General features: G+C 42.3%; 1 protein-coding gene across 1 annotated transcript in view; it reads right to left on the minus strand.

Moving 5' to 3' along the window:
- Positions 1–7692: 7692 nt before the first annotated feature.
- LOC144687104 (BICD family-like cargo adapter 1) overlaps positions 7693–27013 on the minus strand; it is a 78413-nt gene continuing 59092 nt past the window's right edge. Inside the window, exons 6-9 of the mRNA XM_078552862.1 lie at positions 20093–20311; positions 17477–17607; positions 12582–12702; positions 7693–8224 (exon numbers count right to left, since the gene is read on the minus strand). Coding sequence (XP_078408988.1) covers positions 8030–8224; positions 12582–12702; positions 17477–17607; positions 20093–20311 — 666 coding nt within the window. The 3' untranslated portion in view covers positions 7693–8029. The remainder of the gene's footprint in view (positions 8225–12581; positions 12703–17476; positions 17608–20092; positions 20312–27013) is intronic.

Below are 27013 nucleotides of genomic sequence, written 5' to 3' on the forward strand. Positions count from 1 at the left end.
TGATCACTCCTATTCACCCAATAGCAGTGCCAGCATAAGCCATATTAATATATCGGCTGCAAGTGGCTTTGGGGTATTCTGAAAATATGAAAGGTACCACGACCTGTTGTTGAGATGTAGGATGTACTGCCTGAAAAGGTGGTGCAAGAAGATTCACTGGCAACTCTCAAGAGAGAATTGCGCATCTACTTGAAAAGGGGGGTGGGGGGGTGGGGAACGTACAGGGGGTTTGGGGAACCAGAGGCGCGTGTGGGACTAATTTTCAAAAAGTCAGCATAGGCATAATGGGCTGAATGGCCTCCTATTGTGCTGTAAGATTCTATGAATAAACGAGGGATTTATTTAAATTTAAATGAAATTTTTGATTACATAACAGTCACAGAAAAAAGTATAAAAACAAAAAGCTAAACGCTACTGCGGATGCTGGAAATCCAAAACAAAAAGAGAATTACCTGGAAAAACTCAGCAGGTCTGGCAGCATCGGTGGAGAAGAAATCAGTTGACGTTTCGAGTCATCACGACCCTTCGGCAGAACTGAGTATAGTTAGGAGAGAGGTGAAATATAAGCTGGTCTAAGGTGGGGGGGCGGGGGGAGAGAGAAGTTGAGGGTGGGGTAATTGTGGGGATAAGCAAGCAGTGATAGGAGCAGATAATCAAAAGATGTCACAGACAAAAGGATCAAAGAGGTGTTGAAGGATATTATCTAAGTCATATTATCTAAGAAAAGTGCTAATTAAGAATGGAAGGCAGGATACTCAAGGTACAGCTCTAGTGGTTGTTAAGCACTTTGTGACATTTGAACCAAGGGTTAACCTGCTACCTCAAACCAATAGCGTTATTATAGATAATTGTGTTCTGCTTGATGTGAATTGGTTAGCTCTGTATTTAGTTCTTGCATTTTTTTTCCCACTGCTTGACGTGTGTGACTCAGTCACTGCTCATCTCAGGCATTCCTGGTGTGTGGTTAAATACAGCCCGTTAAACACAAACGTAGCTTAGAAAACACGGACCCTCAACTCTGTCATAGGGCAGACCATTGTCCCTGACTTTAGTGGAGGAGTTAACCTATTCAAAATAAAAGCTCAGGATCACACGAACACACTAACCTCCAGCATTTTATAATGTACTCATTCCCCCAGCTGCCAGTGGGATTTGAACTCGTGACTTCAGAGCATTCGCCCAGGCCTCTAGGCTACAAGCTGGATAATACTACCATTCCCTGATGATCACTACCTCACTAAGAGTTTCGAGTTTATGTCAAAAAGCAAATATACTAATATGTACCAAAAGTGTATCTTCCATAAGATACATTAAGATAATATGGAAAAAGAAGTGGCCTAAATGCAACCACTTTTTAAACATATATCTCCTCCTCCTGGCACCATGCCCACAGAGGGAATTGGCTTCTATTAGATTGATCTGTGATTATGCTTGGGCAATGTACTGCAGTAGTTTACCCATTGTCTTGTGCAGTATGGCTGAACCAGGAAACTCTCCCACTCTTACTGCTTGGAAGGACTTACAAGCTGATAATCAATCAACATGTTTGGCCACATTACAAACCATAGCCATCAAGTCCTGAAGTGGGAATTGAACCCAGAGCTTCGGCTGTTATCCACTGCACCACAAGGCCTCATCACTTAGATGCATATCTTAAAAAAAAAGTCACATTTGGGATGAATTGTTTTAGTTTTTGATTCTTTTATTTCTGGTTATTAACAAACCCATGACAGGCAGGGTCATCGCAGGGCGACATTAAGCCAATTCTAACTATCACCTGACCCGAGTTCACCCACATGCAGGTTTCCAGTTGGAGCCAGCGTCTTACTGCTCCACATATTGGACGGTGGCTGGAGGGAATAAATAAGACCGAGTGTTGCAGACTGGCACATTCCAAGGTCCAGGACTATGTGCTGAGGGACGCACTAAAGCTTGGGGCAGCTGCTGCAGGGACGCAATGGGGAAAGGTCGCTGTCTAAGACCTTTCTGCCATAGTGCACCGAGGGGCTGGGAATTGTATAGACCCCTCGCACTGTACGGCTCACAATGTATGTACGCATTGAATACTAATTATAATTATACTGAAGCACCTCAGAGTGCAACATGATGTATGTCGATAACTCCAATACCATTGCACTGTCTGATTGTCTGCATTGACCATATTGAAATTACTGTAAAATTCATTGATTGTATTGAAGCACCTCGTGATCCATGTGTAAAAGTTGAATCTGATTGCATTTTTTGTAATGTTCTTCCAGATATTTTATGAATAAAGTATAATTTTTTTAAAAGAGATTTTCCAAATAAAGGATTCTCCCATTCTGCTGTTTTACAGTTACACAGCAGCCCTCCGCAACATTGCCAGAGTAACTTTTGAAAGGGTGCAAGTATTTGGCAGGTGGGTGGGGGAGGGGGTGTAGCTCAGGTGAACTCGAACCTGTCCTCACCTGACGCTGCACTGGTGCCCACCCAGCCCTGCCACACAGGAGGGCAGAGTTCAGCTCGGTTGCTGTCAGTGTCGCAGCAGAAGTGGCAATTGAAAATGTGCTTGACTGTATCACGGCCGAGTCTTAACTGGTGTGTCGCCTTGATGGCCACACGCAGCAGAGCACGCTCCAGCAGGACTCGCTTTAAACTGATCCGCCTGTGGTTACCCTTAACCCGGGGGTGGTGACGAGCAGCCTGACGGAGACCAGTTAACTCAACGCGCACTCTGGGGTCAAACCTTGCATTGTAATGTTTGAATACCACACTGAGCAGTGCATTTAGCCGCCACGACAGCGATTCAGCAGCCACGTCTCAATCAAAGACACAGGTTAAAAACTCGCAGGTGCAACAACAAACCGACAACACAATCAGTTTCCCGTCCGCATTCCTCTTTATTATTACAGTGGCTCTGGGATTGACACACTTCATAGAAATATCTGTTTTAAGGAGCTTTCAAGCTCGGTACAAGACAGGACTATAAAAAAAGGCAGCAGCATTTTTACTAAAAAATAAGCATTTGTATAATGTATTTCTCTTCATATACAAATTAAACAGTAAACTGTATTTCATTTACAAATAATCTCTACTGTTATGAAACCTTTTCAATATAGAAAAAAAATCCAAGCTCTATATTATGTACAGCAAATTTAAGCCACTCTGTGACATTCATCGCTTCTCAGCAGTGAGATGCTCATCAGCTCCCCACTCTGGAGGGAATTTATTCACAATACATGAGCTGTTCATAGCCCTGATTAATATCATAAACTATAGGTTCTGAAAACAGAAACTGGGTAACTAACTGGCTCCTCCAGCACTGCAGCCAACTGTTTCTGCATCCATTCCTTTTAATTGAGTTGGCACTGGGCTATTCACTCCCTTTGTCAATAAGGCTTTATACAGGTGTGTTGTGGGAATAATACTGGCTACTCGAACAGGTGGGTGCACGGACCCATGCTCCACTTTAGTCCAGATGTGAGCAGTTATGTATGTTATCCGGAATCGTGGTGACATTACAAGAATAGTTCCTTTCGGTGGTGCTGGGAATTCTTTCTGGTTGTTTGTGAGGTTAAAGATGGGATGGACGGAATTCTGGCTTTTGAATGGCTAGGTGCGAGTCCCTGACCCTGAATGCCACACTCAATCAATTTTCTTATCAAGTGCAGAAAAGGCCCAAAGCTTGTGCCAAAAGGGGTTAATAATTTAAGGCAGTGACCCAAAAAGAGAGCTCAAATGACATTGTAAAGCACGAGAGTGAAACTCAGATAGCTGATTTACAATTTCTAAACCTCAATCCTGAACAATTTGACTTTTATAAACACATTGTGACTGTTACATAGGGCCTAAAATGTTCTGTGGGAATTGTATCTGTACAATTCTGACAGGGCCGAGCAGGCCCCACCCACGACCGAAAAGAAGCTTTTGTGGACTGAAGATAACAGTGAATCAGTGGCAATTTTACAATTAATACAACTGAAAATACATTTATTATTGCACAATCATAGCTGATGCTGTCAGTCTGCCACTAATCTGCAATTTCAGTAACTCTGCTGAGACACCAATTCTCATTAATACAGGAGCATATAGCAGCTGAGCAAAGGTTTTAAACACCATATAATGGAACAGTAAGTGATCTATAGTATATTGTGGGACAGTATGTATGTCTCAGCCTGGATCTGTGCCGATTGCTCATCTTGTGGAGAGAGAAAAACAGAGTTAGTGTTTCAGATCTGCAACTTTTCACCAGAACTTCTGCTTCTCTCTCCACAAAGGCCACCAGACCTGCTGAGTATTTCCAGCATTTCCTGTTTTTATTTCAGATTTTCAGCATCTGCAACATTTTGCATGTGTTGCTTGAACTATTAAGACTGGGTTGCAGTTATTTTGATCCATTGTGCATGATATCCATGTTAAAATGTCCAGTCACAACAGTATTACATTCACAATTCACAGAAAAATAATTACCCTCCAGTTTTCTACCCTCCACTCCTGAAAGTGCTGATTGACACCAAGATATGGTTTCATCCTTCAATTTACTCTCGACCTGCAAGCTCAGACAGGCGATTTGAACCACAAGGATTTTGCAGCTGAGCCTTTATCCTACCCCCACCTCTGTCCACAAATGTAGAGTTTTCAGCAGGTTAGTATTAGTGACTAAAGCAAGAATCCAATTGATACTGCCCCAGCCCAGGGAGGAGGTAAAGGCCAAGAACCCACTGCTGCCCTGACTGACATTCGTTAGTTTAACACAGTGCGAAGATTGAACCTGAAACCTTCCTGCTCTGCATGACTCATTTCCATCTGATATTTAGGATTACATAGCTGGGGTAGGTGCAAAAAAAAAAACCCACAGCTAGAGTGACACGTAGCAAGTGTGGAATCAGTCTCTCTCTCTCACTCACACACACACACACACACACACACACACACACAGTTTCACCCACCTAAACCCACTATACTGATCATTTGTATTTCATGAGCCAGCCCATGTTCCCTCTAAACAGATAGCCAAATCTTAATCCAGAGCCTATTACACAGGCACACAGTACAGTAGAGGGACAGTGCACTACTCCATACTACCTGACACTGTACTGATCAGGCACAAGGTCTACCTGTGAATACATCACTACATAAGACCCTATGCTGTACCTTATACTATCCAATTACAGACCCCTGGAAATGTAACCAGATTATAGTGCTCAGCCAGTCAGTGCTCAGCACTACACTAAGCCTGTAGAGGCACATGGTAAATTGCTGTACAGATATGCTTTACACAATGCCACAACAAGTATATTATCCTTTCCATGCTGTACCATTTAGGCACACAATGCATCTACAACTCATTGTAAAGGCACACAGTAAACTGTCCCATTTGGTACTCCATTTCTCACACTACATTGTACAGCAGGTGGTGCCACTGCATCATAGAGTACGGCAGTGGTAAATAGCACGCAATCTCATTCTAAACTTCTCAAGCACACGTAACACCATTCGACACAATAGTGAGGTGACATTCGGTGGATTAACTCACATTATAACATAAAAGCACATGACAATCCATCACATATCATATGGGGTGCACTAGCAAACAATATAGGCTTGAGGCACACATTACACTAGCCCACACCACAGTGGACATGCGCAGAATATATTTCTACACATACATGCACATGGTGCATCATCAGACAGGCGCGCACACGCACACACACACACATACACAACTGGAAAGGCACATGGTACACTACTGCACAGGTACAGAGTGCACTATCCTATATTATGCTGTGTAGGCAGATGATGCACAGATCCAACAATATACTGTTCATGATGCTCTGTCGCATACCAATCCTAAAGAATACTGTAAAGGTATACAGTACATGTAATACTGTATTCTACAGGCAAATATGCATTATCCAGCACCATATTATGGTTCCCTCAGGCAATGTTCCCTCTAAGCTGCATGGCTGCTTAGCAACCCTAAAATACCCACGCAGGCCATGCAGATGCCAGTCCCTGTAAATTACTGCACATGCAAGAAAATTTAAATGGACCGCTAACTTAAATTGCCTGTGCACTCCAAAGAAAATGTTGTATACAGACATACTATGCTCATCATATATGGCACAGAAATGATGCACTGATACTATAAATGTCCACTGTGCATTATACCACAGCTCATTATAGGCACAAACCACACTACTTAGCACCCTAACGATAATGCACAGTGTATATCATTCATCTGTGGTTTATAGGCACATGGTGCATAGTCACACAATCTACTGCACAAGCAAAAGGTGTACTATTCACATCAAGCATGTACATACCACATTATTCCACACAATTCTTCACAGGTATATTATCCCACATTATTACACTGGTTATTGCACTTTTATAGTGCATTATCCCACGCTACTCTACAGACACAGAACAATCTCACACTTTCAAGTACATGATGCACGTCTCCATGTTGCTGGATAGGCACACAGTCTGTTATCTCAATGTATATCCTATGCTATACCGCACAGGCATACAGTACCTAACTATACCGTACACAATGCACTACCCTATCCTACATTATCCAGGCACACATTCTGCTTCCTCAACCTTGAACATATATGTTGGATCATTCTACACTACAGAAGTGTACAGTCCACAGTCTCAAACTATGCCATACATCTTGCTATATATTAGTGTATTAACCCACACTGTTCTTGTGCAGTCCAACATTTTACACACAGACAGCACACAAAAGCTGCTATCTCATTATATCTTGTATGATTCTACACTATACAGTACTGGCACATAGCCAACTATACTGGATACGACTCTGTATTGAATCCTTCAATGACTGTTAAATAAAAATAGAGGCCACTAAAAGTACACAACACAGCCATCAGCATCTGAAAAGAGAAAGGATTGGTTATCGATAATTCTGCAATAGGGTACTGCGGGGATCTGGTACATTTGGGTATTCAGTCACTGATTTTCAGTCAATTAACTTTTCCCTTCATCAACAAAAGAAAAAAAACACAAGCTGCGATTTGCCAAGATGGGCATCCAGCTACCACTGCTCCCAGCTGACAGTGTCAGAACCGCCCTTATTGTTTCGGGTGAAGATCCCTCATTCGCTTTAAATAAATATCTCCACTCAAGACATGAACCTGTCCTTTTTCTTTGCAGGTGCTGACAAACATCCCATGTGTTTTTCAGGTTCCCAGCATACTTTAAATATAAACATCAGCCATGAACCTGTACTGTGCTGTGTAGGGTTATGGTGCAGTGCATTGACTGTATTGTCCTAACAATTCATACTCTCAGTGCACTTGCACACTGAACCAGTATCCACTGACATTCTATAGAGATGGTATTTTGGAGCACTTTATACACAAAGTGCACTCTAACACTGTACTTGTGCACGGTGCATTATCTTGCACTATATTGAACAGGCACGCGTCGCAGACACTGAATTCTACAGGCACACAGTGAACTGCCCACGCTACACATGCACATGCAGCAATATTCCATATGAATCTTCTGAGGTGCACTGTTCACAGGGTGCTGTACAGTTACTTACTCACTATGGATGCATATGGGTTTGCTGTCTCATATGATTCCTTAAAGGCAAACAGCCTAACTATCTCAAATAATACTGCAGAAACATTCAGTCCTTCATAGATTAGACATTCTTCAACTCGTATTTTTAGTTTTTTTGTGAAAATAATTGAACTTATCAACAAAATTTGTTTTAACCGGTTATGTACAGTATGGTCGTGCAATACTCCATGTACAAGAACCTTTGTCAAAGACTATTTTGGGCACCAGTTATAGCAGAGAATATCTCCAGTAACAAGGCTACCTGACTTAGCCTGCATTACCCAGGGTTTGCTCCACTATGCCACCCTGCCGCCCCTTTGCAGGTGAATAGAAGCATCGCCTGAGCCCAGGAAGAATGAGTTCCCTTCCTAATTCAACGAAACACTCTTTGTACAAAGAATCTCTTGAAGCCCTGCCAACTCCACAATGGTCCCTTTAGTAATTACAAAGAAAATTAATTCTTCTTGAAAAATGAGAAGGGACGTTTCCCTTCTGCCCCAATGACCTCTTCTCGGTTACGTTCCGGTCTCACTGAGGAGATGACTTTGTGCCTCATGCTGCAGCTGTTCCTGTAGGATTGTGCTGACAGACGACACTCTCTCTGTTGTTTGTCCATTAACTGCTGGTCAATGACCCTATGCATGTCATCCTGCAAGGAAAGGAAGGAATGGGAGTCAGCTTTTGGCACACATTTAGTTACACTGGCTGCAGGGAAGCTTCAGATTACTTCACAGAACATGGCAGTGGGCAAACCAAATATTGTTTCAAGATACTCCTGTGCGCTATTCAATGCAGTCTGGAGTGGTACGTTTACAGCTTTGTAACTGTGGTACAATATACATTGATCATACAGTGGTCAATACTGAAAGGACAATGAGGGAGGGAGAAAGATGAACAAGAGGGTAAGGTCACAGCTAAGCATAATATATTCCTAGCACTGAGGCACAGGAGAATCAGGTGCTGTCCAGTGAAAGCTAGGAGGGTTGTGCAGTGCAGGATTTGGGAATATGGGTGGAGGAGGGCACCCTAGACTAACTTCTGTGCCAAGAAAGAAAAATCAGGACTGGAGAGCTGAGACAGGGAATAGTTAGTGTTGTGGAGACAGTAAAAAGGAGGATTGGAGCTGACTGCAGCCAAATCGAGTCTACAGTGCATCCCTATTACAGGGCTAGCAGGCACATGCTGGAATCTCACTTCAAGTTCATAGAGTGAGGGCAAGTTTAGAAATAATCATTTCCTGAAACAGCCACTTAACCTATTTCTCAGTTAGATCAAGTTGCTGGATGTCATTTTTCCAGAGGTTTTTGGGGCAGATTTTGAATTCCAACACACAGCAGTCTAGAGAACACAAAAACCGACTAGCAGAAACCTCCCAAGGAATGATTCAGAAACATTTCCAGAAGTGATGGAATCAAACATGAACATCTGTTGCATTGTTCTTCATTGTAACTGATGCTTTTGGTGGTGAGTACAGTACCTGTCTCAGGAGGTGAAATACACTGAAGGACATTAGTTGGAAGGATGTAACCCAGCCATGTGTACCAAGGACTTAATGCGATATGGGTCAGACATGTAGCATGAAGGGCATTGTACAGAAGGGGTTTGCTTGAATTATTACTCTAAATACAGGTTCTTTTACTAGTCAGAAATGAACCTTAGTGGAATTGACAGTTGTGATCTCTTGGATAATGAGACACTTCACTACTAAAGCAGTCTGCAATGACTATCAGAACAATGGCATCATGTTTCAGTGCTGTGATGATAAGGCTGAACAAGTCAGAAAGAAAGAGTGATAGAAGATTATTCTGATGGCCGCATGCAAAGCTTGATCTGACCTGCAACATCCAACAACGACCTGCAGTGAACTGAGAAGCTAAGGTTCACTTTGCCTTGGGTCTGTCATTCACAGCTGCATAACATGGAGCTTGATTAAATGACTGAAGTGTGCATAATGTGAGAATGGAAAACTCAAAAGTCAAGAACAGCTAAAGATGAAAAATGGATGGAATGGGGAAACATTCTAACAAGTGGATGTTACAATTAAAGCTCACCTCGGAGGCAGGAGGGGGCTTACAATAGTCTGCTTGTACAGTAGCTGGGAAAGGCCACTAGATGAGAAACCAGAGGAGCCAGATAGTGAAAAGCCCTGAGGAAGCAAACTGCAACAGGAAAGAAGAGGGAAGAAAACACAAGGCTCTGAAGCAACAAGAACAAAAGCATTTCTCTGTTGGACTACTTCTATTATGTTACATGGGGCAGGACCCAATACTTAGATTGGATCACATAGTACTTACCTTGGCACGAAGGTGATCCCACCATTTGGTACTCACCTCAAATACCTATATCCACCCAGTTGATTCCCATATCACACTGAGATTTCCCCTGTACAGGTACATCGTCTAGACATCCCATCACATTTATACCTACTGTGGTTCCCAGTTTACTCATACACTCAAAGTCAAATCATGTATCTGACTACACAAATACACCCATTTAAGAGAATCCCCTGTTTACTGGGCCCAACTCGCATCCTTTGAAACCCATCCTCATTAATTTCAAAGCATTTCCTTACAATTTACATAATGATGGTTTCTTGTTCAAATGAAGTCTGAACTCCCATTTCTAGAAACATGCCAGTAAAAAGAAAGAGCCATTAGGTATTTGAATCAAATGTGAGCAGAAATGAAGTGTTTCACATAATTATAAATTCATATTTTAAGCGTGGGTGCATAATATGTGGAAGCAGCTTGTTCATTCTAGTCTCCTGTTTACAACATTTATTTATGTGGCTGCAGAATTCAGCGTCTTAATACTGTACGTATAGCAGGCACATTACAATTTACTTGTCACAGATACAATTAAATATCTGGGATTGGGACTTATTATGACATTTTAATGTATGCTAATTTTTATTTTGTAGTGCTTTTCCCCCATTCAGCATTTTCCCTTCCTTAAATGCCAAAGCTTTCAAAATAAGCTGCCATTTTGAGCATTCAACTCAGCTGAAGTCATTCAGTCGAGGAGAGTAGACAAATTTTGCATCATGCCATCTTTTATTTTTAAAAAGTGGGAGTATCTGACTCCTTCTTAAACTTCATGAACACAAAATTCATTCACGTTGATTTCAGACTGAGGTGTGAACTAGAGTGGGCTAACACTAGTGGAGGGGAAATGCTCAAAACTTCAAAGGTGAATGCCCATGTGTTAGTGAAGTTCACAGAGTGGATATGGAGTTGGCATTTTGGTTTGCTAAAGGCAGAGCCTCCCAAACCTACTGGAAATCTCAAGCGATGTAACTAAAGTAGTGGACTGGAGATATTTAATGGGTGTAAAATTCTTAGATTTTCAGAAAGCATATGTTGAGGTTTCACATCTGAAGGTAAAGGTACGTGAGTTGAAGACAAATTAGCGACGTGATTTGCAGTTGTCAGTGTAAACAGGTAAAGGTGCCATCATGTTAACTAAATTAAGTGAAATTATATTCAGGGGATTCTCTTAAAAGGATCAGCATTTACCAGTGAAATGATCACAATATAGCTAACCTCACTGAGGCGGGAAAGAAAGGCATCTTCTCATGAGAAAGATATCCACTGTAGTGATTTCAGAAAATACTGATAAGAATCCATCTTTGGAGACAGGGTTGCACATTTCAAATAGCAACACATCCTTCAGATGACTGTGTGGAACAATGAAGCCTGTTCAGTAACTGATTTAAGATTTACTAAAATGTAGTGATAATATACGTAGTAAACCTCAATGCAATCAAGCAGACTCAACATGGTTTTGTGGAAAGGAAAGCATGTTTGACTAATTTGTTGGAGTTCTTTGAGGAAGGAACAAACAAGGTAAATAAGGGGGAACCTGTGGACGTGCTGTACTTAGATTTACAGAAAGCATTTGACAAGGTGCCACATCAAAGGTTGCTATGCAAAATAAGAGCACATGGCATAGGATGTAACATATTAGCATGGATAAAGGATTGATTAGCTAACAGGAAGCAGAGAGCAGGGATAAAAGGGTCTTTCTCGGGTTGGCAAGATGTGACAAGTGGAGTGCCACAGGGATCAGATTTGAGGCCTCAACTATTTACAATTTATATCAATGATTTGGATGAAGGGACTGAATGTATGGTTGCTAAATTGCTGATGACACAAAGATAGGGAGGAGAGTAAATTGTGAAGAGGACATAAGGAGTCTGCAAAGGGATATAGGCAGATTAAGTGAGTGGGTAAAAATTTGGCAGATTGAGTATGATGTGGGAAAATGTCCACTTTGGCAGGAAGAATAGAAAGGCAACATATTATTTAAATGGAGAGATTGCAGAACTCAGTGGTACAGAGAGATCTGGGTGTCCTGGTACATGAATCACAAAAAGTTAATATGCAGGTATAACAAGTAATTAGTAAGGCAAATGGAATGTTGTCATTTATTGCAAGGTGAATGGAATATAAAAGTAGGGGTATTTTGCCACAGTTGCACAGGCATTGGTGAGACCACAGGTGGAGTAGTGTGCACAGTTTTGGTCTCCTTATTTAAGAAAGGATGTAAATGCGTTATCAGTTCAGAGAAGGTTCACTCAACTGATCCCTCCTCCCCATCCCAGGGTATCTTACAAGGAAAAGTTGGACAGGCTGGGCCTATATCCATTGGAGTTTAGAGGATTGAGAAGTGATCTTATTGAAACATACAAGATCCTCAGGAGACTTGGCAGGGTGGATGCTGAGAGGATGTTTCCCCTTGTGGGAGAGACTAGAACTAGATGACACAGTTTAAAAATAAGGGTTCCCCCATTTAAGACAGAGCTGAGGAGAAATATTTTCTCTGAGAGTCATAAATCTCTTGAACTGTCTTTCCCGGAGAAAGGTGGTGGCAGGGTCATTGAATATTTTTAAGGCAGCGGTAGATGGATTCTTGACTAACAAGGGACTCATATGTATATAAATCACTAAAACCTGAATTCAAAACAAACCATTTTAAAGTTCGAATTTCCCTGACCTTTGACCTACCTGCCAGGCCTCCAGCTGCTGCGAGAGGTTGAGTTTCTGTTGGATTGCATCTAGAAGTTGGCTGTTGAGTGACATCATGTCAATCTTACACTTTGCCAGTTCCATTTCCAGAGCGTTCTCCCTGAAACAGAAACTCAATGTTACCTTTACATTACACCATCATAGTTAAATATCCAACCATGCAGCACATTGCAAGAAGCATGCTGCTTTCAAAGTTATGCATTGCCCTATGTGGAAGTAAATCCCACGGATTCATAAGATCCATAAGGCAATCAGTCTCAGGGCTGGGTTGGAAGTGGGCTTCAGTGCCAAATTTTGAGGTTCCAGGGCATTGGGAAAATGTGTTGGCCAGATCATTTCTAAATCTACTATTATGCTATTTTCTTATGTACTAATCATTTGAAGCCCCAAAAGTTAGTAAAATAAAGCTTTATAAGTGAAAAATATTAATGCCCCCTCTGACACCAAGCTCTTTCTCATCCCTCCCTCCAACCTCCTCCCCACCCCTCCCCTCAACCTTCCCACCCCTTCCAAAACCTCACCCACCCCTGCCACTCCGCCTCCTACCCAAACCTCCCCCAGCCCCTCCCCCACCTCACATTTCCCACCCCTCTACCCCAACACCCACTCCCTCTCCCCAACATCCCCGCTTCACCCCAACCCATCACTGCAACCTCCCGCACCACCCCAACCACCTCCAACCTCCTCCCCACCCCAATCCCCACCCCAACCCCCTTCAACCTCCTCCCCACCCCAACCCAACTCCCTCCCCGAACCACCTCCCCCAACCCCCTTCCCCCAGCCTCCCACCCCTCTCCCCCACAACAGACCCCCTTCTTCCTTCCCACCCCACAAGCCCCCCCTCTTCCTCCCCTGCCACAAACTCCCCCTCTTCCTCCCCCCTCCCCCCAATCCCCCCTCTTCCTGCCCCCTCTCCCCAATCCCCCCTCTTCCTGCCCCCTCCCCCCAAAATCCCTCCCTCTAACCTTCCTCCCCACCGGAGCGGCACTCAGCTGTGCTCTGGCAGCACTACACCCCTGGTTGGGAGGAAGTGCATTAGCTACAGTTTTATTCCTGATCACCGTCCAACATCCCCTCTATTAAGTCCACATCTGGACATTGGACTAGGACTGGATCAGCCATGATACACTATCCACCCTATCCTGATCAAAAGGCCAATGTTTCCTGTCATACATAGTGATTTGGTTGAGGTACCAGAGATGTCCAAAACCTGCGAAAATATAATCCGAGTCAGCACTTTGTAGAGACAAGTAGCAAAAATGGATTGGGAAGGAGGGAAATGCTCCATGTGACCTGGACTCAACCTAACCCAGACCACATTTATTTTCCTGAAAGTTGCATTACAGGGCTGACCTGGGTTATTGCCACAGACCAGGTCTATATATCATTAGTTATTGGCATGTATTTCATTTCACTGTTCAACAAAAAGGCAAAAGGAGGAAGTCCACTGAAATGTTAACAAAATGTAACAGGAGGTGGTATGAAAGGATCAACTCCAACATACTTACCAGCTCATGGCTATCCTGCCCATTTTCTCTGTCATGCCTTATTTGCAGATACATTCCACCAAAGGCACACTATACCAGTGTGCGAATGTCAGATTCACTGGTGATATTTTAAAGGAGCAGTTTGAGAATAGCCTAAGATCTTTTTGGTAAAAAAAAATGGCCAGGAGGCACATCCCATTTTGCTAGGTTTCAAAGACCATTCACCTGCCTTTTCACTCGACCTTACACTCACGTCTCTCTCCAGAAATACATCAAGTCTTTGAACTATTCAGTTTGTCCACTTAAAGTGCCTTATCAGATAACTTATTTGACAACTCTGCCACACATTGGGTGAAGACATTCTGTTCAAAAGGTCCTTTTTGACACTGTAAAGATCAAGCATCTAGTGAAGCAAGTCCAAACACATTTGAAATCTGCAAATTAAACAGATTCCACAGGTTGCAAGGTGAACAACATGAAAAGGCACACTGCCCAATGTGTGAATGCCAGGCTCTGATTCTGACCAGGAGGAAAAGCATTTTCTTGTCAAGGTACAACTTCAGGATAGAAGCTATCCAAGGCTGAGCTAACTTAATCTCAAAACCGGAATTTTCGCTTGGCCATTTAATCTCTGATCACATAGTTGCAGCAGTTACCTCATGTGCTACAGTAAGAGCACTCTGGAGTTTCTCTAGAAATAGCACACATGATTCACTATTGGTAAGTGAGGTGCACTATGGACCTCATCTGGTATCTTGCAATTCCTGATTCAATGAAAAGTAAAGAGATGAAAATATCCTGAAAAGATCCTGTAGATGGACCTAAATTGACAAAGTAACCTTGCCGTATTGGCTTTTTTTCCTTATGGTAATCTTCAAAGCTCTGACTAAACTCTACTATTAGCATTTAATTGGGTCATTATGATATCCTTTCATTTGGGATTTTTAAAATATGTGAACTTTTCCCCAGAACTATTCCAACTATTTTTATCTACAGAATCCAAACCTGAAAGAATTTTCATACAGCATAGATCACCCTCATAGTCAGCCACTTTGTTTCTGGCTGTGAGACTGGCTGCCCTGGTACAATCCATCTCCCCATTTCTTTCCTGCCTTGCTCTCAATTTCCCCAACTTATTTTTTCACTCAAAAGAGGTTAAAAATTGCATGGAATGAGAGAATAAAAGCAAAATACTATGGGTGCTGGAAATCTGCGATAAAAATGAGAGGTCAAGCCCTCTCCTTACAAATTGTGGGTACAATCTACCCCATCGTGGGGTTTATGCCAGCTGTTTATTATCATCAGAGGAAGTCTGGTATAAATATTCCACAAAAGTAAACAAAGTTCCAGAATATTCCTTCACTCTTGCACACCAATGTTCAACATGGTCATCCACAACAACATCACAGCATCTTTATCTTCTACCAGCTATGGCAGCACATCCAGTCTTATTCCTAGTTAATTTGTAATTGCTTTCTGATTCTTGAGTTTTTCAAGGCTGACCCATAGTGACCCCCAGGGTATTGATGATGGGTGTTTCAACAATGATAATGCCATTGAATGTCAAAGGGAGGTGATTAGTGCGTCTCTTGATAGTGATAGCCATTTCCTGGCACAAATGTTACTTGCCACCTAATCTGTTCAGGCCTCAGTGTTGTGCAGGTCTTTATGCATGCAAACATGGACTGCTACAGTATCTGAGGACTTGCAATTGTCTCGCAAATGACTAAAGAGTTTCTCCTGCCCATTACTTTGTCCAGACGGTCACTACAGGCATTGCTCACTCTTTGTGTAGAGGCACTTCTTGATATCACCCCTGGACTTGCTCTATCTGGATTTACATTTTAGATACAAAATTAGAGGGGTCACTCTGGTCCTCAGCTTGAACCTCTACTTACAGAACTCCTCAGAAATAATCACCTCATTCATTTCCTTGGGGTTGCAGCCATCCTGACTGTGGAAATTTACTGCTTTGAGTCTGTTCCTAAATTATGCTCCGAAGAGTTTTATATAGGTCAGGTTCCAGTATGACTGGATCTGTATTTTAGCAATAGTGAAGTGAGTACAGGAGTGAAGAATGAAGAATGGTTAACTGAATGATACACAAGCAAAACAGGAAAAGGGAGAATAGAAAAAAAGGAAAGACAGGTACAATTCAGAGCAGGAGATGGGGATTGTCATTTTACACTTTGATCTTCAAAAGTAAATGTTTTAATGATCGAGTGGGGTGGTGAGGGGTGCATGGAGGGGATAGTTTAATACTAAACTCTGCCTGGAACAGTCTGTGATGTGAAATCATGTCACATTTATACTCTTTATCTAGGTTACACTCCCACTTTTCCCACAGCATTCCCATGATGTATGCAAAGTGTGCTTGTGAGCACATGTACATGGTGTGCTTCACTAGCTCCCAGGTCTCCAATATCCCTCCAAACCAGTTCCAAGGAGTCAAGTGAGAGGGGTACAAAAATGATATTTCCTTCGATTTACTGTCCTGTCTCAGCATAACCACAACAGTGAGTTTGGGAATTAGGGGATCAAAGATGCAGATCTGTACTGCACAACCACTCTGTGTTGGTGCTCCGATAATTATGATATAGGGCAAAGCTAAAGAATTGGTCTCTGGAGAGCTCAACAGTCCAGTTGCTACCTTTTATAGCTCATTAGTTACTCAGTCAATTAATAATCCAATTTACAACATCTCTGATCCCATGAGCTTCCACTTCAGGTTTAAATCTTCTCTGATTGGTTTTGTCAAAGCCATTTTGAATGTCAAGGGATTGATTATCTGTTATGATATCTGTCTGAGAGGTGGATTGGGGGGGTGGTGTAAGTGAAGATTACGTTACTCAAGGAGTGTTTAACTTATTTTTCTTATATGTTGAGCAACATCAGATCTGTTTGAAACTGTGACAGTAAATGCATGTTCACCTGTGATCTTCACTTCATCTTCCTGAGATACAATTATATTCCGATCTGCATAATTAGAGCTGCAACTAGACAAATACCTTTAGACAGGTGAATCAGAGAGCAAGGTCAGCTGTTTTCAAATCCAATAACTTAGGCAATGCAGACACAGGATGTCAAAGTGCCACACTGGAGTTCTTTTGGATATATTGATGATGCATCATAGACTTATTCAGTCCGCAAGCCATTCAAATGGTATTGATACCAGTACAAAGCACAATGGAAAAGGGATGATTTAAATTCACAATATTGAAGTATCTGTTTTGGGCAGGAGAGGAGAGGGTGGCATGGCTGATACTGTCAGATCTACTGTTGGAGTGGGATTGATGTTGAGATAATCGTCAGCTACAAAATTAACCACGGCCCCTCTTAGCCTGTAGCTGCTCATGGCTTTTCATTTTCATCAGACAAGTTTCTTACTTTGCTATGGCTTCATCCCGGTCGCTGAGAGCTTTCTGAAGCTGCTTGTCTTGTTCCTTTTCTTCGGATGTCACCTTCAGCTTGTCTCTCTCTTCTTTCATTGCATTCATTTCAACTCTCAGCAGCACCACCTATACAGACAACAAAGATCAGCGAGAGGGCAAGTCGCATGAAAATCAGCCTGCTGAGAACGCTCAAGAGTTTACCATTCACTACACCTGACCAACAGAATAAACCTTGGGCCTGTGTTCCGAATCCCCAAGTCAATGCTGGATTCATGAATCAAACTAGCAGCACAGCTTTCCAAACTGTTTATAGTTCAGAGGTAGTAGGGAAAAAATAGAAAAGTGACACTGGTCTGGCAGCAAGTGCCTTTGTGAGGTTTAGGTAGTGTAGTGGTTTTACAGATGCCTTTTGCTACACCTGACACAGGAGTGCTTCATGCTGACAATGGATACCCAAAATATGAAAGTTTTCCCCTTTTGAGAGTTAACACCATGTGTTTAAATTGTGTGAGAAGCCACACCAAATAACATACAGAACTGGAAACTGCTATGCCCCCAAAAACACCGGATGAGAGTGTTGCACCCCAATAATCGGTAAGGGATGGGTGCCAGAGACTATGTGACCAATTTTCAAAGAGCCACTGAGGTTGGACCTGAAGTGGGTGGGCCCACAATTTCCCATAATTGGCCAGGGTGTCAGTCACTCGCTGTGCTCCCAGCCATTTTAGTTCCAGGTGGTTCAGGTGGGGTGAGTGGGTGGTGGACCATTAGTCTGTTAGGTCAATTAAATGGCCTAATATGGCCACTCAGCAGAGGCCGACGAGGATTTCCCAGTCAGCCTGCTGGTCCCCCACTCTGAGGTCGAAACACAGCCAAGGGATGGAGGCAGCCCCCAGCCTCCGGGGAGGTGGCCAGTGCTCCAACTCTCCTACGAGCCACCCTTCCACATTCCATAGCCATCAAGTCACAGTGTGGCTCTGGCTATCCAGTGGAGGCATTGCCCTCCCCCATGATGATGGCCTGGCAGCTGGGGCCTTTTTAATGATCAACATTTTAAAAATCTTTTCAGAAGGTGCCTTGAAATGGAGGCACCCTCTCATTTCCACCCACCCCTCTCCCCAAATCTGCAGCTCCCACCACTGATGATGAGGCTGCCGATTAGTCATTGGTAGGGAGCCTCCTATTGGCCCTCCAGTCTCAGGAGCCTGCCTGCAACCTTAATTGAATGGCAAACATGCACCCTAGCCACCTTGCTCATCAAAAACCAGGATGAGTGTCAGGAATTGGACCCGGAAACATAACCAGTGCTGGGGTCTCAAGCCCAGGACACGCATTTCAGCCATTACTGCCTTTGCTTCTAGAGCTACTGCTATGTAGAATGTGTAGTGAAGTTTGGTAGTCACATTGGTGTCAGAGTTTATAAAATTGCACTGGAATTGTTATGGTCGAAAATAGGCACCTGAAATGATCATTTAGCTTCTGTTTGTTAATAGATTTGGACCAACATTCATTGCTTAGCCCCTATGTTGTGAAACCTTTTTAAATGTGCGTTTTGGTCATGGTGGGGGTGGGTGGTGGGGGAGGCAGTGGTAGTGGATTTGGCTTGCTTCCATCTGCTTTTTGTTAAAACATTAAACAAAGTCAATATTTGGGAGTGGAACACTAACTACTTAAGTACCATATCAGAATTAAGTACACATGTGTTAGATAAGCACCAGATATTGAATAGCTTAATACAAGTCACACAAATACATTGGAAATAGTTATACTATCATCAAGCAGAGACTAGAATTCCCTGCAAATGCCACACGTACACAGAAATACATGTGAATTCAGGCACACACACAAAACATGAAATAACATGTCACTTAATGCATTCCACCCACAACAATTTTACTATTAGACTCCAGGGACAATTTACATTGGCATGTCTCTTAATACTTTAATTCCTGAATAAACAGAGAAAACTAACATGCTAGGTTACTGAGCAATATCATCTTAACATTACCATACACGTTGTTCAACCTGACCAGCTATATTCCACAGATCACATTCCTAGTGTCCCAAAAGGGACTGCAACTATTTGATCAAGAGCAAAACTCCGAGGATGCTGGAAATCTGAATTAAAAACAGAAAATGCTGGAGATAGCAGATCAATGGAGAGAGAAACAGAATTAACGTTTAGGGTCAATGACTTTTTGTCAGAAGTTGTCATACACGAGGGCTTGCTCCAGTTGTTGCCAGTGTTCTGCTGAAAGGTTGTTGACCTGCAATGTCAACTCTGTTTCTTTCTCCAAAGATGCTGTATGACCTGCTGAGTATTTCTGGCATTTTTATGCTTTTATTGAAATAATTATACCAATATCCTTCAAACGTATTCTTAAACAGGTGTTCATAAAGCTCTTTTCTAAAAGAGTTAAACATTACAGTAATAACTCTTTTTGGTGGGAGCCTGTTAATCTATAGGGAGCTAAGTACATTGAATGTTGAATCAATGGGAATTTAATGCAGTTGTATGCACCTAGCATACGCCAGATTCTGGTTTGAGCTTGCCCAGTGTGTACATCGTGATACATTGGAGTTCTACTTGAGTTAATTCATACTAACATACCGTAGACTCATTTCCATCAAGAATGTTCTGGATCAGACGTTTGAGCTCGTGCAGTGCTGTGTGTAGGCTCCCTGTAGGGATATCTTTGGCAGAGGAGGTGTCAGAAGATTCATCCATAGAGGAGTCAGTGGAAAGTGCAGAGTCTGTGATGTCATTTCCTCTCAGGTGTGAGCAAAGTGAACGTACTTGGCAGTAAGCCTCCCAGAGTTCTATTCTCAGCTGTGATGAATGAAGAACAATGCTGTGAGTTAAGTAGAGAAACATAAAACAAGCTGATGGTACAATTATACATATAGTCCACCCAGAGTCTGTGTCACCCAGTTGCTCTTCACAACCCCTAGCTACTGGCCTCACTTTAGCCTTACAAGTCCCATCTGCGAGAATTTTTCACTACAAATCTACCTATGTGACAAAGCTGGTGGACCCTTATTTGGTACCTCAGAATAAACTCAAAATACTCTCCAACTATCTAACTCTCTTATTCATTTACAGTCAAGTTTATTGTCAGTCATCCAAACTTCATGGGCATGAGATCTTCTGGTTCTGTTGCGAGATTGTCCTGTGGCCTTTATTTCATTATTCAATCCATTCAAGCTCTGGTCTCTTATTTCCACTTTTATATCTGTTGGCGCTAGTCTTGCAACATTGCCCTCTTGCATTATTGGAGGTTCTTTCTCCTGTTTGTGATAATTTTCTGACACAAGAGTCACTTTTAGACTCACTATCAGTGTTTGCATTATGCTTTCTCACTCTCCACTCTTTCACCCCATTCTGCTAGTCCGTAAACCTTGGCCATCATCCTGAACATTCAATGAATACTTACTTACCAGTAGCTTTCGCCATACGTCCCACAATTGTTGTAACCCTCCATTCATTAAACCAACTCTGTTTTATGTGTCACTCAAGTACCCACTCTGGACAATTGGCCTGTGGATGTATTGGTACTGTCACATGAGTCACGTGCACTCACATTATCACAACCCAGCCATTGATCTACCAATTTCTGTTCCTAAGAACACTCATCATAAAACACATCAACATTTGAAGTACGAGGTGCATGTTTACTTCTATCAGCTGCTCAGAGTCTGGGATTTTGTAATTATTTCTGATTAAATGTGAAGAATAAACCTCGACAGCTTGATAGCCATAAGTACTGTCTTATCACCATGACCAAATACCTCACTAGGGCCTTCCCTATGGCCTACTTTTTATATAATGCACCAAATGTCCTGAATTAAATTTATTGTAACAGGAGGACTATCACACAGAACAAAAGGCAATTAGAGACTTAGCCCATAGAGTAAACTCTAGGGACTGCATCCTCCAACCATCTGGCATGAATTCTTTGCATGAAGCAAATGGTTGTTAACTTGCTATTTGGTTGATCAGCTAAAATTTTATGCAGTATTTCATTGTGAATGGAAGCAAGTGGTAATCATAGTCCATGCTGCTGTATTCATGACCATGATGTTCATATTTTCACACATGTTTCTGAACTTTTCATTAGCAAATTTCCAGTCAGAAACTTTGCTGGTGTCCAAAGTCTGTTCCCTGTCTTTTTGTCCTTAAGTATTATTGTTGACAGATTAAATCTGGTCACAAAGTCTACAAACTACAGAATGAAAATATTTCCGTTTTTGTCTCATACTATTGGATCCATGGCAACTACCTTGTTAAAGTCACATGTTAATCGAAGGCTTACAATAGGACCTAGTGGCGCCCTTCAGTACTTTTTACAGATTTCACAATTCACATTTCTCATTAATCTCATCTATTTGCCTTGTATATACTTCAAACACACCTGCGTCTATCAGAATTTTTAGCTTTTAACAAGTAGGTTGAGCAAATTGTTTTTGTACTTTTAGGATAATTTGCTTTCTTCACTCTGATTCCTATCATCTGATCAACAAATACTTGTTTCTCATCAGGATGTTAGACATCATTGTTCCAGGTCAAGTTTCAATTGCACCTTTTTCATAGAAGATTTACTCAACAGCATAAGTATCTCACTACTATATCAGTACTTATAAAATAGCTTCCTCCAGCTATTTCACATGGAATTATAAATCTCTTTAGTGACCTTGATGTGCTGTCATCACTAAATATAAAGCAAGTACTACTTTTATATTCCTTATATACTTTTATATTCCTCAATCATCACTAGATGGCAAATCAAGATAACATTTTAACCTATCTGTCCCATATACTATTGTAGTACAAGCACTGTTTTGGAGACTTGGACAACCTACAGCAGGCACCTCAAAGCACTGGAGATGTATCACCAGCGTTGCCTTTGCAAGATCCTCCAAATCCAGTGACAAGAAAGGTAGTCCAACAACAGTGTGCTCTCCCAAGCTAACATGCCCAGCATCAAGGCGCTACTCACTCAAAACCAGCTTCACTGGGTGGGACATATCATCCGTGTGCCTGACACCAGACTCCCAAAGCAACTGCTCTACTCGGAACTCGGTCACAGCAGGACACTCTCAGGAGGACGAGATAAATGCTTACGGGTGTCCTTAAAGGTATTCCTGAGAATAGGTCAAACATCCCTGTTGGCTCATGGGAGTCCCTGGCTTATGACCAACCAAAATGGAGAAGATTCATTCAGGAAGGCACCAGAGACATCGAAAGACTTTGTCAGGAATATGGAGAGACAAAGTCAAGGCATTGGAGGGAGCACACAAACCTCAAACAAGTCATCTACCCAACTTTCCGAGCACCACCTGCCCCATGTGACAGAGTCTGCAGATCATGGATTGGACTTATCAGCCATCCCAGAACCCATCAAGGTCCCACTCAGTCATCCTCAATCCTTAGGGACTGCTGAAGATCATCATCTAGTACTGCACAGTTAAAGGAGTCCATGATTAACATATTTATCACAGACTAAAACACCTTGTGACCAGTAGAATTTGTTTGGACTCTTCAATATCTTCATCCTCTTCCACAGAATTCTCTTCATGTGTTATTTCAAGGGCCCAGCCTCTTCGCTTTGGGTTGTCATCGGCCCCTTGATTCGAAGATAATGTCTACTCAGGGTTGCTTTGGATAGTTCACTGCACAATGATACTTCAAATTACACCATTTTTTTCCCTTTATTCTTTCTTGGGATGTGGCATCGCTGACAAGGTCAGCATTTGATGCCCATCCTAAGTGACTTGCTAAGCCATTTCAGAGGGCAGTTATGAGTCAACCACATTGCTGTGGGTCTGGAGTCACATGTAGGCCAGACCAGGTAGGGATGGCAGATTTCCTTCCCTAAAGGGCATTAGTGAATCAGAAGGGTTTTTACAACAATCGACCATTGTTGTCATGGTCACCATTACTTACTGAGACTAGCTTTTTAAATCTTTTTTTAATTCCACCAGCAGCCATGGTGAAATTTTAGTCCAGAGCATAAGTCTGGGCCTCTGGGTTACTAGTCCAGTGACATTACCATCATCTACCACCCGAAGCACCTATTAACTAAATTCCACAAATTCTTTCACCCATTATGTTTGTTTAAATATTGTCCTCTGCCAGATCTGAAGGTGCTTTCATCCTCATTCTGTCTTTGGAGGAAGCCATTCAGCTCACTGTGTTTGTGACAGCTCTTTAGAAGTACAATCCAATTAATTCCACACTCCTCTTTTTCCTTAGCCATGCAAAGTTTTCCTTTTCAAGTAGATAACCAGTGGCAGAGAGTTCCAGGCCCCTACCAGCTTCTGAGCGAAAAGAAATTCACATCAACTCCCATCTTATCCTTTTTTAAAAAATTCATCCACGGGATGTGGGCTTCGCTGGCTGGGCCAGTGTTTACTGCCCATTCCTAGTTGACCTTGAGAAGGTGGTGGTGAACTGCCTTCTTGAACGGCTGCAGTCCATGTGGTGTAGTTACACCCACAGTGCTGTTAGGGAGTTCCAGGATTTTTGACCTAGCGACAGTGAAGGAACGGTGATATATTTCCAAGTCAGGATGGTGAGTGACTTGGAGGGGAACTTCCAGGTGGTAGTGTTCCCATCTATTTGCTGCCCTTGTCCTTCTAGTGGGGTTGGAAGGTGCTGTCTAAGGAGCCTTGGTGAATTCCTGCAGTGCATCTTGTAGACAGTACACACTGCTGTTACTGTGCGTCGGTGGTGGAGGGAGTGAATGTTTGTGGATGTGGTGCCAATCAAGCTGGCTGCTTTGTCCTGGCCGGTGTCAAGCTTCGAGTGTTATGGGAACTGCATTCATCCAGGCAAGTGTGGAGTGTTCCATCACACTCCTGACTTGTGCCTTGGGGAGTCAGGTGGTGAGTTACTCGCCACAGGATTTCTAGCCTCTGACCTGCTCTTGTAGCCACAGTATTTATATGGCTAGTCCAGTTCAGTTTCTGGTCAATGGTAAGCCCCAGGATGTTGATAGTGGGGGATTCAGTGATGGTAATGCCATTGAACGTCAAGGGTCAATGGTTAGATTCTGTCTTGTTGGAGATGGTCATTGCCTGGCACTTATGTGGTACGAATGTTACTTTAAATCTTTGATCCCTGGTTAATGACCTCCTTGCTAAGGGAACTTAGAATAATTTTCTCCATCTAGACCCCTCAATTTATACACCTCGTTATGATCCTTGGTCAGATCCCAGGTCATGGGGGGAGATTCGGTTAGGGACCAATAATGTTTTGTTAAAGTTTGAGATTCAAAACGCTTACTAAATGATAAAACCACAAGATTCCACGGGTTTTGAACAAACAAAAATAAACTTTACTACACAAGTTTAGAAAGATAAAACAATTTACAATATCTATTGTACATCTAACATTTAGGAAGTATGAGGTACATGCGAATTAACAGGCGAACTGTGGTCAGACACATCACACCACACAGTAGATGACAGATACGACCAAAACAGATTCCATAGATTTCTCAACAGCCCACTCAGATGTTAGTCTCATCATGAGCCAACTAATCTCACTCAAACTTCATCTTTCTCACGAGGGTTTCCAATATCCACCTTTGAAGATCTTGCCTTGGAATTCGCTCCAAACGTCGCTCCTGCTTGGACAGCTTCAACAATGGCCCACTTTGCAGGGCTTCAATCTTACTTTCTGAGATTCCTTTCCCTGGGATTTCAGAGTTCACTCGAGCATCATCTTCCAAGTACAAATTTCAGATCTTCGGCCGTGCCAAGCAGAACACCACTGCTCCAATGGGGTACCTATGCTCCAAAAGCCCGCAACACGGAGTCACCAACCTTCAGCTGCCTCTTTGGATCTCCAGGGCTTCTCTCATGCCCACTTCTCTTTGAATCTGCTCCCTGTAGGTCTTTCTTTAAGCTGGAGTCTGTCTCTGCTCCTTTATTGTAACAAGTTAACAGGACAGATTTCTGTTCCCTATCTTTGTCCCTTTCCTGGGACTTCCTTTCTGGGACCTCTCCCTGTCTCCATCCCTGGCTTGGGACCTCTCCCTGTTCCCCTCCTGTGTCCTGCTCCCTGGGACACCTACTAGATAACAGTTCTCCATGTCAAGTCATCTGACCTGCCTTTTTGCACCGTTGTTCTTTCTTCTGCACAGGCACGCAGGGTCAGTCCTCAGCCTAAGGAACATATAAAAGGTAATACCGCGCATGTGCAGCCAGTTTCTGGCCGGTACATGTGCAAGAGACCCGAGTTTCATCAGTCCCAACCTCTGAACTTCGGATTAAGGTAAATTTAGGTATCATCACAACCTCAATTAAGTTTCCCTTCGGCCTTCTCTGTCACAAAGAAAACAACCCCAGTCTATACAATATTCCCTCATTGTTAATCTTTTCCATTTCTGGCAACATCCTCATAAATCTCCTCTGTACCTTTTGTATTGCAATCACATGTGATTTGGTGGCCAAAACTATAAGCTCTATTCTAACTGTGGCCTAACTAGTGTTTTACACAGTTCTAGCATAACTGCCCTGCTCTTATATTGGTTAATGAAGGAAATTATCGTGTATGCCTTCATAGCTACCTTATCTACATGACCTGCGAACATGCATTCCAAGGTCTTTCTACTCTTCAATGCTTCTCTGTATCCTACCATTATTGTGTAATCTCTTGCCTTTCTTGCTTCCCAAATGCATTACCTCACTTTTCTCCTGTCCTTAATCCATCTGTTGTGTTGACTCCTGTGTTCAGTATCTGAATTATGTCAAAATCTGGCAATCATTGAATCTTCTATTCTTTATGTCATTGCAGAATGCCTCAGTATGTTCCTTGAAGGCTGAATTATTTTTTAAGGCAGCAGCACCTGATCCAACAGGGCTTAACTTCTCCAAAAACCAACAGTTAGAACCAGAAGCCTGACCATATGAGACATCTTAATATCATCCAATAGTTTAAATGCTAGCACCAATCCAAGCATCGCTAAATTCAATTTCATCAATCTTTTATACAATCTATTAAAGTCCATGATATATTCCTCCAAGGCCATCTGTTTTCCAAATCTATGTAATTCTGATCATGTCTCATAGACATTTATCGCATCATCTTTTTTGAGGGCTTCATTCAAGAACTCTAATAAAAGATCCAAATCTTGATCAGTATCTAACTGATAGGCATCCACCTCACAAGATAATTTACTTTTGATTTTACTTCTTGTAGGATGCAATAACATCAAGTCCATGTCTTGTTTTCTCTTTGGTTACCCATGTCCACATACCCACTTCATTCTTCCACTGGTCACATGATTCAGATTCGGGGAACATCGGAGGATAATCATATTCTGACAATTTACACTTTGCATTTTCCACAGTGGTCAGTGGATTTTAGTTTTTGGTCTTTTCTTTTGTTGTTAGTTTCCAGCCTTTGCCTTTAGGCACTATTTTTTGTTACCATGTCATAATCCAGAAGGCCAGGTATTGAAGGATAGAACTGGAGCCAATCTATTCACAATTTTGTAAGCACTTATTTACACATTACAAACCAACA

The sequence above is a fragment of the Cetorhinus maximus genome, chromosome 12 (genome assembly GCF_964194155.1).
Source record: "Cetorhinus maximus chromosome 12, sCetMax3.hap1.1, whole genome shotgun sequence".
Taxonomy (NCBI): Eukaryota; Metazoa; Chordata; class Chondrichthyes; order Lamniformes; family Cetorhinidae; genus Cetorhinus; species Cetorhinus maximus.